At 40.1% G+C, this 12,118-nt stretch overlaps 1 protein-coding gene across 2 annotated transcripts in view; it reads left to right on the top strand.

The window, feature by feature from the left end:
• Positions 1-12,118, top strand: part of STRIP2 (striatin interacting protein 2) — a 48,374-nt gene that overhangs the window by 27,005 nt on the left and 9,251 nt on the right. For both annotated transcript variants that reach the window (XM_077857311.1, XM_077857310.1), the window contains one exon: positions 3,705-3,771. In XM_077857311.1, coding sequence (XP_077713437.1) covers positions 3,705-3,771 — 67 coding nt within the window. The remainder of the gene's footprint in view (positions 1-3,704; positions 3,772-12,118) is intronic.

Below are 12,118 nucleotides of genomic sequence, written 5' to 3' on the forward strand. Positions count from 1 at the left end.
TCACAACTCAAATAAATAAACTGCAACAATGAAATTTTAACCCTATGGCAGAAGGATCCAGAAGATGTTTTTTTTGTGAAACAGCCCTCTTATCTGACCAGCCCTGATCTTAGTATAAATCATAAGTTGAATCAATTATGTTACTTTGTAAACTAGTGTTATACCAAATTTGTAACTAAAGGTAAATAATAGATCCTTACTTAGATCAATTTGTAATAAAGCAAATATATGGTATTTTATTTAATCACTTTAGTAGTGGTAAGAGGTATTACAACAAATTTTATTCTCATTTCACCAATTAGGAAACAAATCCAGGGAGATTAATTGACTTGCTCAAGACTAACATGCTAGTGAGACCACTTAAGTAAGCAGCAGAGTCAGGATCAAAACACAGATGGTTTTCTGGTCACAATTGCTATAAATACAAATTACTTTCCACTCCTCCAGCCAAGTGGGGACTTGGGGGGTTACAAAGTAAATCCTTATTCTTTAGTTTGCTATTTCCACAAGAATTAGAAGCATGTTAATTAGAGTTTACCAGGGGCAGAGTTCCTATAGGAGAAGTAAGAAGGCTGATCTGAGTACTTGGGGTGACTGGAGGGGCTCAGGGGATAATGCCTCACCAGTCTTGTCAGTACTGCCTGAAAGTCACCATGGAGAGGTAGCCTACTTATATGTAGTTTAAAATACACAGAGGTGGGATGCCTGGGTGGCTTCACAGTTGAGTGTCTATCTTTGGCTCAGGGCATGATCCCGGGGTTCCAGGATTGAGTCCCACATCGGGCTCCCTGTGAGGGGTCTGCTTCTCCCTCTGCCTATGTTTCTGCCTCTCTCTCTGTCTCTCATGAATAAATAAATAAAATCTTTTTTAAAAATTGAGTAAAATACAAAGGGGTTGGGGGGAAAATAAATTTAAAAACAAATAAAATAAAATATACAGAGGCATTTGGGTGGCTCGGTTGAGCATCCAACTCTTGATTTCAGCTCACGTCATGAGCTCAGGGTCATGGCATCGAGCCCTGCATCAGGTTCCTCACTGAATGGGGAGTCTGATGGAGATTCTTTCTCTTCCTCTCTCTCCCTGTCCCCCAGGGACATAAATAAGTCTAAAGATTTATTTACTTATTTGAGAGAGAGAGAGCACAAGCAGGGTGGAGGGGCAGAGGGGAGAGAGAAGCTAGTCCCAGCTGAGCAGGGAACCCCATGTCAGGCTCGATCCCAGCACCCTGGGATCATGACCTGAGCTGAAGGCAGATGCTTACCCAACTGAGCCACCTAGGTGTCCCTAAATAAATAAATCTTAAAAAAATAAAATAGACATACACATATGGAACCTGAAGTTATGAGACCTGCCATTTGTTAGTTACATAATCTTAAGTAAGGAAACTTTGGTTTTTTTGAGCCACAGTATTTTCATGTTTGTGTTTTTTTAAGATTTTATTTATTAATGAGAGACAGAGAGAGAGATTGAGTAGAGACAGAGGCAGAGGAAGGAGCAGGCCCCATTCAGGGAGCCTGCCATGGGACTCAATCCTGGGTCTCCAGGATCATGCCCTGGGCTGAAGGCGGTGCCAAACTGCTGAGCCACCAGGGCTGCCCATATTTTCATCTTAAAATTAAAATAATACATTCCCTGATTATATCAGAGTTTTTATATATGTATCAGTTAAGATAAACATACGTGAGTCCTATTCCACATTTCCAGTTAGAGATCCACCCTGGATCAATCAAGTATGGCTGGGGTTCAGGAAATAAATACCCACCCTCCACCCTGGTCCTGGAAGGGGAGGGGCAAAGAATCTGATAGGTGTCCATCTGGTTCCATTTGGAATTAGAAGAGTGGTAGTGCCAGACTACATCATTTACTAAGTTTGGCCTAGATAAGATAGTCATCTTCTGTACCGCTTATAAGCTTTACTGTTGCATGATCCCTGAGAACTTGAAACACCCATCACCCCTTATTGCACCTTTTCCTCATGGTTCTTACAATCTAGATAGATATTCTAGAAACATGTAACTTTATTTTTTGCCCCCTTAGGCTAGAATTCAGTTCACGGAGGATGGAACAAATCCATCTTTGATTTTCCACCCCCATTTCCTGGTGCCAGCACCTACTTTGCCATGGGCTTTGTCTGTGGGTGGTGGGTAGATAAGTGAATAAGCCAGCCAGGAATGTTTATCATAATGGAGCAGTTAAGTATAGAACTGGCAACCCTGGGAGAATCTAGTAGAGTGAATTAAGATGATGAGCAATGTTATAGGTATATCCAATGCCCTTGCTTCTCCTACCTTGGTTCCCCTAGGTCATCATTGTGGATTTCTTGGACAAAGGTAAACATTTCTAGGTAAACAAATTGTTGCCTTTTGCTTGGATAGAGTTTTGACTTTCGAAATGTAGAGACAGGTCCAAGAAACCCCATACTCCTCTTCATGGCCCCTGCTTTGCCAACATCCTTTATCCATTTCCAACTGTACTAGTTCAGATAGATTGGTTATAAAACTTATGGAATGTCAGAACCAGAAGGAGCATTAGATATTAGCTAAATTCTGCATTGTACAATGAAGAAGAGAGAAAAGGAAAGGAAGAACTATAATTTTAAGTAACTATGTGCTTGTCATAATGCAGTGCCTCATTTCCCCTACCTACTCATGCGGCTTCCCTGGGCTCACTGCAGAGCCTCTAGCTCCCTTGTAGTCCTGCACTGTCACTTCTGGGGGCAAATGCTATTACCAATCTTTTTTTTTTTGAGAGAGAGAGAGAGACCGTACATGAGCACAAGTTGTTGAGGGGGGCGGACAAAGGGAGAAAGAGAATATCTTAAGCAGATTCCATGCCCAGTGCAGATCCTGACATGGGGCTGGATCTCATGATCCTGAGATCATGATCTGAGGCAAGATCAAGTTGGATGCTTAACTGACTGAACCACCCAGGTGCCCTAATGCTATCACCATTCTTGAGCTACTAGATTGGCCCTGCCGCAGGAAGCTGCCTGTTTTAAGCTTCCTTCAAGAATGCCTTCCATGGGGCAGCCTGGGTGGCTCAGCGGTTTAGCGCTGCCTTCAGCCCAGGGCATAATCCTGAGGACTCAGGATCGAGTCCCGCATTGGGCTCCCTGCATGGAGCCTGCTTCTCCCTCTGCCTGTGTCTCTGCCTCTCTCTCTCTCTCTAATAAATAAATAAAATCTTTAAAAAAAAAAAAAAAGAATGCCTTCCATGATCACTTCCCAGAGTTCCTGGCTTTCAGAAGCATCTGGTCAAGAATATAGGAGAGGTCTTCATTTCATCCTCATGTCCACAGATTGTTACTAAGTGGGTTAAGTTTGGGCAGCATCTCTGGGAACACAGTTCACACATATACACAAGCATACACTTAAATGCAAAAACAGAAATGCACACATGTCCCTACTCTTTAAAGAAGAGAGGAGAAAGGTGGCTATACCAGAGGCTTTCTTGCTGCTTTCTTTGCATCTGCCAGATAGGGCCTAGCCTGGAGGAACTCAATAGGTTCTTCTCATGACTGTGAGGAGAGGAGACTGGAGCTGGAGTTGCCTGGCACACAACCCTCAGTTTCAGCTGAGGTCACTAAGCAATCTGGGAGATAGATGGGGCCTGCTAGAGAGAAGGAATTCCTACCATTTCAGATACTGCCATTTTCTGCCATTGCTATTTCCCTAAAGCCTGTCCCTTTCTCTCCATTTTGCAGCATCTCGGTCCTGGATTATCCTTGCTGTACCATCCAGGATTTGCCGGAGCTTACTACAGAGAGTCTGGTAAGCAGAGGGGCATTTGGTAGCTTTTGAAACTGCCAGGTGGCAGAGGCTGGTATTTGCTCTTCCATTTCTTCTCCAGCCCCATAATGCCCTGGTTTGGGAGTTTCAGATCAGTAAAGGAATATTGGCAAGAGCACAGAGGCAGTGGGGGTTTAGAGCTGCTGACCCAGCTGAGAAAAATTTGGAAAAACTGAGCATGGCAATTTGCAGAGAAGAGAAAAGGGTCAGTGACAAACACTAAGGAGAAGAGAGAATTTAGAAAGATAATGGGACTGAAATTGAATGTGAACATCTGTGCTAAATGGCATGGGAAACTCTGCTAGTCTATTCCAAACAATAATCTGTCTCCTTTCCACTATGCAATAGGCTATTCACTTTCCTTTTTCTTTTCTTTCTTTTTTTTTTTAAGATTTTGTTTATTTATTCATGAGAGACACAGGGAGAGGGAGAAGCAGGCTTCATGCAAGGAGCCCGATGTGGGACTTGATCTCGGATCCTGGAATCATGCTCTGAGCCAAAGGCAGATGCTCAACCACTGAGCCACCCAGGCGTCCCTCACTTTCCTTTTTCATATAGATTATAAAACCCAGGAGTGTGGGATGCCTGAGTGGCTTAGTGATTGAGCGTCTGCCTTCAGCTCATGGCATGATCCCAGGGTCTAGGGATTAAGTCCCACATCAGGCTCCCTGCAGGAAGCCTGCTTCTCCCTCTGCCTATGTCTCTGCTCTCTCTCTGTGTCTCTCATGAATAAATAAATAAAATCTTAAAAAGAAAAAAAAAAAAAACAGGAATGTGTACTTCAGAAAATACCTTGCCTAGGTCTCTCTAAGCCAAAAGTTGGTAAAGCCTCAGCAGAATGACCCAGAAATGTCTTCATCCTGGAAACAACTTTAGGCAAGTCAGAAAAGTCCCTCAGAGTTTGAATTTCATGAAACCAACTGATAAACAGCATATTGAAGATTAACTGTCTGCCTTGTGTAGATATACCTCCTCAGATATACTAAGTCCATACCCTCACCCTGTTGCATTTACTTGGTTTATATCTGTTTCTCCATTTGACTGAAAACTTGAAGGAAGAGATGTTATCCTCTTCATTTTTATATCCCGGGAATCTAGCACTATGTTTGGTACATGAAAGGAACTCAACTGCTGAATGATTGGATGGTAGCACCCATGTGTCCCACAACCCTTTGTCCCCCAACTTTAATACCTGCAAAATGTTGCATCAGGAAACTGTATTATGCACAGATAGAATGATACCTTCTGTGGTACAGGTTTTACAGAACCACAGAATTCTTGGCTGGAGATCCATTTAACCCAATCCTCTATTTCAAAGATGAGAAACCAGAAGGCTCAGTGAATGAATGACTTGTCATGGTCTCCTCATAAATGATACATCTAGAATTAAAGAAAGACCCATGTTCTAAGATAATAAGTCTAGCACCCTTTTTATTTTATTTTATTTTTGTTTAAAAGATTTTATTTAAAAAAAGAAAAGATTTTATTTATTCATGAGAAAACAGAGAGAGAGAGGCAGAGACATAGGCAGAAAGAGAAGCAGGCTCCATGCAGGGAACCCAATATGGGACTCAATCCCGGGACTCCAGGACCACACCCTGGGCCAAAGGCAGATGCTCAACTGCTGAGCCACCCAGGCATCTCATTTAGCACACTTTATAGCATCAGGGCAGAGATTTTCTGTCTCACTTAGGGAGCTTCTTATCCCTATAGAGAGAAGCATTAAATTATGTAATAACCCTGTTTATGCACATTATTCAATCTTTAAAATAACTGTATTAGCTTGGTATTACTGTTTTATACATAGAGAAGTTAACTGCCAAAACCTTACAGTTGAAAGCAGTAGAGCCAAGGTGGAGACTTAACATCCCTGCCATTCAGAGGTAGAATGAAGAATACACTTCCTCACATAAAACAATGGTAAACAGCATTAAAATGCTAGTATTAGGTATTTCAAAACATAAAGTCACTTTTATGGCTGAAATCTATTTCTTGATACAATATGTTCTCTTTTCCAAATCCCATATGTAGGAAATTGATGTGAATTATACAGTAAAATCTCTTCTGATTGGCCTCTTGGGAAATGAGCATAAAATTACTGAAATAATTGTTATGCCTCTGAGAAGATTTTATTGTTATCCACAAGCAGGTGAAAGCACATACCTATTCTAAATAAACCAATTCATGCTAGGTATTCCCCTCTCCTTTCTATGAAGCAACAGTGGCACCTGGTGGTTTCATTTGGTAACCACAAATTTTTGGGGTTTTTTTTGCTCAAATTTAGGGTATTAATGTTTCCCCTGAGCCTAATCACGGGCTTAACTAGCAAGTTACTCCACATAGGTCCTCAATATAATGGTTTGTTTCTCTAAAAAAATACTCAGACATACTAGTGTTTATATGATTAAGATTTATCTCTTTTCCAGGCTCAGTGAATTAATTGTAAACAGAAAATATACTGGCTTTTATAGATGCGGAGGATTTTCTTTAAATAATATTTCAATTTTTTTCCCTGGTTACAAAATCAGTACATACTATTGCAGAAAATTGGATAAATACAGAAAAATATGGGCAAGAAAACAAAAATACCTTAATTATACTACCTACTTGTTGAGGTGACTGGGTGGCTCAGTTGGTTAAAGCATCTGCCTTCAGCTCAGGTCTGTCTAGCCCTGAGTCAGGCTCCATGCTCAGCTCCCTCTCCCTCTCACCACTCATGCTCTTTTTCCCTCTTCCTCTCTCTCTCTCTCTCTCTCTCTCTTAGTTAAATAAATAAAATCTTTTTTAAAAAATAAAATAAAATAAAAAATTATACTACCTATATGTAACTACTGTTAATATTTTCCTTCAGTTACTATATATATATATAGGTACATACTAATTCATATATATAACACACTTTTTTAAGAAAATAAGGACTTTGTGTTTCAATTTACATAATAAAATTTAAGTGTTTATAATATGACTTTGGACATATTTGAGAACATGATTTTTATTTTTATTTATTTTTTAAGGTTTTATTTATTTATTTATTTATTTATTTATTTATTCATTCATGAGAGACAGAAAGAGAGAGAGAGAGAGACACAGGCTGAGGGAGAAGCAGGCTCCATGCAGGGAGCCTGACGCGGGACTCGATCCCGGGTCTCCAGGATCAGGCCCTGGGCTGAAGGCGGCGCTAAACCGCTGAGCCACCTGGCGTCCCAGAGAACATGATTTTTAATAGCTACACTTGATATTCTATTCCTACAAGGATTTAGCAAAGTGGCAGGAGCATGGAATGTTTCTTTGTGTTCCTCAATTTCTTTAATGAATGTTGTATAGTTTTCTGAGTACAGATCCTTTGCCTCTTTGGTTAGGTTTATTCCAAGGCCTTATGGTTTTTGGTACAATTATAAATGGGATTGACTCCTTAATTTCTCTTTCTTCTGTCTCACTGTCAGTGTATAGAAATGCAACTGATTTCTGTGCATTGATTTTATATCCTGCCACTTTGCTGAATCCTTGTATGAGTTCTAGCAATTTTGGGTGGAGTCTTTTGGCTTTTCCATAGAGTATCATGTCATCTGCAAAGAGAGATAGTTTGACTTCATTGCTGTCACAGATGCCTTTTATCTCTTTTGGTTGTTTGATTGCTGAGGCTAGGACTTCTAGTACTATCTTGAAAACAGTGGTAATAGCAGACATTCCTGACTCTAGGGGAAAAGCTCTGTTTTTATGCATTTGACAGAGTACAGCATCCTTTCTTGATTAAAACTCTTCTTCACAGTGTAGGAATAGGGGGAACATAACCTCAATATCATAAAAGCCATATACGAAAAGCCCACAGCGAATAACACTTTGTTTTGTTTTGAGTTATTTGTTTGTTTACATATCTCTACCCCCAACATGGGGCTGGAACTTACGACCCTAAGATCAAGAGTCGCACACTTTTCCCAACTGAATCAGCCAGGTGCCCTTAGTAGCACTTCTTTAAAGGCTCAGTCTGATCATAGGCTGACCAAACTCAGTCAGAAGAGTTTTAAAGCGGAGCCACTTTAAACCAAGAAACCTCACTATTTTTTGTTGTTTCTGGAAACTGTTATCTTCTGCTTGTTTGAAATAACCATTAAAATATGACATAAGAAAGAGCTTCTCTGGGATCCCTGGGTGGCGCAGCAGTTTGGTGCCTGCCTTTGGCCCAGGGCGCGATCCTGGAGACCCGGGATCGAATCCCACGTCGGGCTCCCGGTGCATGGAGCCTGCTTCTCTCTCTCTGCCTGTGTCTCTGCCTCTCTCTCTGTGTGACTATCATAAATAAATAAAAATTAAAAAAAAAAGAAAGAAAGAGCTTCTTTACCATTAGGTCTTGAAGAAACTGAGAAAGCAGGGGATCAAATCAAATTTCCTCTCAGAAATCATCTCTGTTAGGATTCCAAAAGTGCAACAGAAGATGAACAGTAAATAAAGACAGAATGTCAGGACACCTGGGTGCTCAGTGGTTGAGCATCTCACTTTGACTCAGATCATGATCTTGGAGTCCTGGGATCAAGTTCTACATTGAGTTACCTGCATGGAGCCTGCTTCTCCCTCTGCTTGTGTTTCTGCCTCTCTCTGTGTCTCTCATGAATAAATAAAATCTTAAAAAAAAAAAAAAGAATGTTAAAATGGAGTTAGAGGTTCAGGGCCTGGTTGGGGCACTTAGGTGATCTTAAGTAAGCCCTTCCTTCCCTCAACCTCAGGTTTTGCTTCTGTGGATGACAGAATTGAACTAGACTTAGCAAGTCTGAAAGCTAAGTCTCCTCTAGTGCTCAGATTCTAACCAGTCTGATTTCCTCAGTACAAAAAGAAGAAACACTCTGTTCTTTCAGCAGTCATTTGAGTCAATTATCCACATAACTGGTGTAAGCCTCTGTTTTTATTTGGCTTGGCTCACTCAGCTGGGTTAGGATGGATCTTGAGAACAGAACCCGCATAATGCCTTAGAGATGCTATGAAAGGGTAGGATGTGATCCCTGAACTGAATTTTTAGACACAAAGTGTATGTAAACAATTTTTTTAAGTTTTTAATTTTAATTCCAGTATAGTTAATTGCTGTGTTATACTTGTTTCAGGTATACAATCTAATGATTCAACAATTCTATACATTAAAGAAAAAAAACAATTCTATACATTACTCAGTGCTAATCATGATAAGTGTGCTCTTTATAGTTAAGAGTCTCTTGGTTTGTCTTTCTCTCTTTTTTTCCCTTACCCATTTGTTTTGTTTCTTAAATTCCACACATGAGGGAAACCATATGGTATTTATCTTTCTATTTATTTCACTTAGTATTATACTCTAGCTCCATGTTGTTCCAAATGGCAGGATTTCATTCTTTTATATGACTGAAAAATATTCCATTGTATTTATATACCACATCTTCTCTATCCATTTATCTATCAATGCACACTTGGGCTGCTTCCATATCTTGGCTATTGTAAATGGTGCTGCAATAAACATAGGGATGCATATATCCCTTTGAATTAAGGTTTTTGTATTTTTTTGATTAAATACTGAGTAGTACAATCACTAGATCATAGAGTAGTTCTATTTTTAACTTTTTGAGGAACCAGTCTACATTCCCACTAATGGTGCAAGAGAGTTCCTTTTTCTCCACATCCTCACCAACATTTTTTGTTTCTTGTGTTTTTGATTTTAGCCATTCTGGCCACTATGAGGTGACATCTCATTGTAGTTGTGCTATGCATTTCCCTGGTGATGAGTGACGCTGAATATCTTTTCATGTGTCTGTTGGTCATCGGGATGTCTTCTTTGGAGAAATATCTGCTCATGCCTTCTGCCCATTTTTAATTGGTTTATTTGGTTTTTTGGGTGTTGTATCAGTTCTTTATATATTTTGGATACTGACCCTTTGTGTGATATGTCATTTGCAAATATCTTCTCATTCCATAGTTTGCCTTTTAGTTTTGTTTCCTTTGCTGTGCAGCTTTTTATTTTGATGTAGTCCCAATAATTTATTTTGACTTTTATTTCTCTTGCCTCAGGAGACATATCTAGAAATATGTTGCTATGGTTTGATGTCAGAGAAATTATTGCCTGTGCTCTCTTCTAAGGTTTTTATGGTTTCAGGTCTCACACATAGATCTTTTATCCACTTTGAGTTTATTTTTGTATGCTGAAAGAAAGTGTTCCATTTTCATTCTTAAGCACATAGCTATCCAGTTTTCCCAACATCATTTGTTGAAGAAACTTTTTCCCTATGTATATTCATTCCTACTTTGTCAAAAATTAATTGAACATATAATTGTGGGTGTGTTTTTTTAATGTATTTTATGTATTCCTGAGAAAGAGAGAGAGAAGCAGGCTCCATGCAGTGAGCCTGACGTGGGACTTGATCCCGGGTCTCCAGGACCAGGCCCTAGGCTGAAGGCGGTGCTAAACCGCTGAACTGCCAGTGCTGCCCTAATTGTGGGTTTATTTCTGGGTTTTCTATTCTGTTGTATTGCTCTGTATGTCTATTTTGTGGCAGTACCATTCTGTTTTGCTTACTACAGCTTTGTAATATAACTTGAAGTCTGGAATTGTGATACCTCTGGTTTTGTTTTTCTTTTTCAAGATTTCTTTACTATTCAGGGTCTTTTGTTGTTTCATGCAAATTTTGGTATTGTTTGTTCTAGTTCTGTGAAAAATGCTGTTGGTATTTTGATAGAGATTGCATTAACTCTATACATTGTTTTGAGTAGTATAGACATTTTAATAATATTCATTCTTTCAATCCATGAGCATGGAATGCCTTTCCATTTCTTTGTATCCTCTTTAATTTCTTTTATCAGTGTTTTATAGTTTTCAGAGTATAAATCTTTATCTCTTTGGTTAAGTTTATTCCAAGGTATTTTATTATTTTTGGTGCAGTTGTAAATGGGATTGCTTTTGTAAACAAGTGTTTATACAAGTGAAACATGGGCAAATATTTTCTTTTTTCAACTTTCACCAATAGAAAGTGAGTAAAGGTCTTGCTTTAGATAGTGTGAAGTAGGGCAGCCTGGGTGGCTCAGCAGTTTAGTGCCTGCCTTTGGCCCAGGGTGTTATCCTGGAGACCCGGGATCAAGTCCCACATTAGGCTCCCTGCATGGAGCCTGCCTCTCCCTCTGCCTCTCTCTCTCTGTGTCTCTCATGAATAAATAAATAAAATCTTAAAAAAAAAAAAAAAAAAAAGATAGTGTGAAGTAACAGAAACAAGAGAATATGGCCAAGTGCTGCTGCTCATAAAATCTATCTCTCCACAGAAGTTTACATTTTACTCAGTATGCTGAGTTCTGCCCTCCCAAAAAAAGAGAAAAATTAAATTAACATAAACCAGAAAACAAAAACCCCTCAAGTCTGGCAAATCTGAAAAGGCATCCCACGGAGCTAGAGGTCTGCTGAAAAATGGATTATCTGTTGGTTTGGAAAAAAGGCAGAAGGCTTAAGTAGGGCTCCATGCAGAGCCTATTGCTACAAACAGACAACAACCTGGGGATGCATTATCCTGAGAGAACATTGACTAGCATGTGTTTTTTTCTTTCTTTCTTTCTTTCCTACTTTCTTTTTTTAAGAGTTTATTTATTGGGGAGCCTGAATGGCCCAGTCAGTTAAGCATCTGCCTTTGGCTTAGGTCATGATCCTGGGGTCCTGGGATCAGGCTCCCTGCTCCTTGGGGAGCCTGCTTCTCCCTCTCCCTCTATCTGCCACTCCCCCTGCTTGTGCTCGTGCTCTCTGTCAAGTAAATAAATAAAATCTTTTATTTATTTTTTTTAAGATTTTATTTATTTATTCATGATAGACATAGAGAGAGAGGGGCAGAGACATAGGCAGAGGGAGAAGCAGGCTCCATGCCGGGACCCCGACATGGGACTCGATCTGGGGACTCCAGGATCACGGCCCAGGCCAAAGGCGGGCGCTAAACCACTGAGCCACCCAGGGATCCCAAAATCTTTTTAAAAAGAGAGTGTCTGGGTGACTCGGTAGATTAGGCATCTGCTTTCGGGTTGTGATCCTGGGGTCCTGAAATGGAGTCCTGCATCAGGCTCTCTGCTCTGCAGGGAGCCTGCTCCTCTCTCTCCCTCTGTCTCTCTCTCTCTCCATCTCTCATAAATCAATCAAGCAATCAATCAATCAATCTTTGGAAAAATAAAAAGATCATGACCTGAGCTGAAGGTAGATGCTTAATCAACAGAGCCACCCAGGCACCTGTGTTCTTTCAGTGACCACTTCAGGCAACATCTGATGAAGCAAGAAATGGGACTAGTTTTAGTCGGTGGGGCAGCATTATCAGAAAGAAAAGAGAGTAAGGCCCTGGGCAGATGAGAC

The sequence above is a fragment of the Canis aureus genome, chromosome 18 (assembly GCF_053574225.1).
Source record: "Canis aureus isolate CA01 chromosome 18, VMU_Caureus_v.1.0, whole genome shotgun sequence".
Classification (NCBI taxonomy): Eukaryota; Metazoa; Chordata; class Mammalia; order Carnivora; family Canidae; genus Canis; species Canis aureus.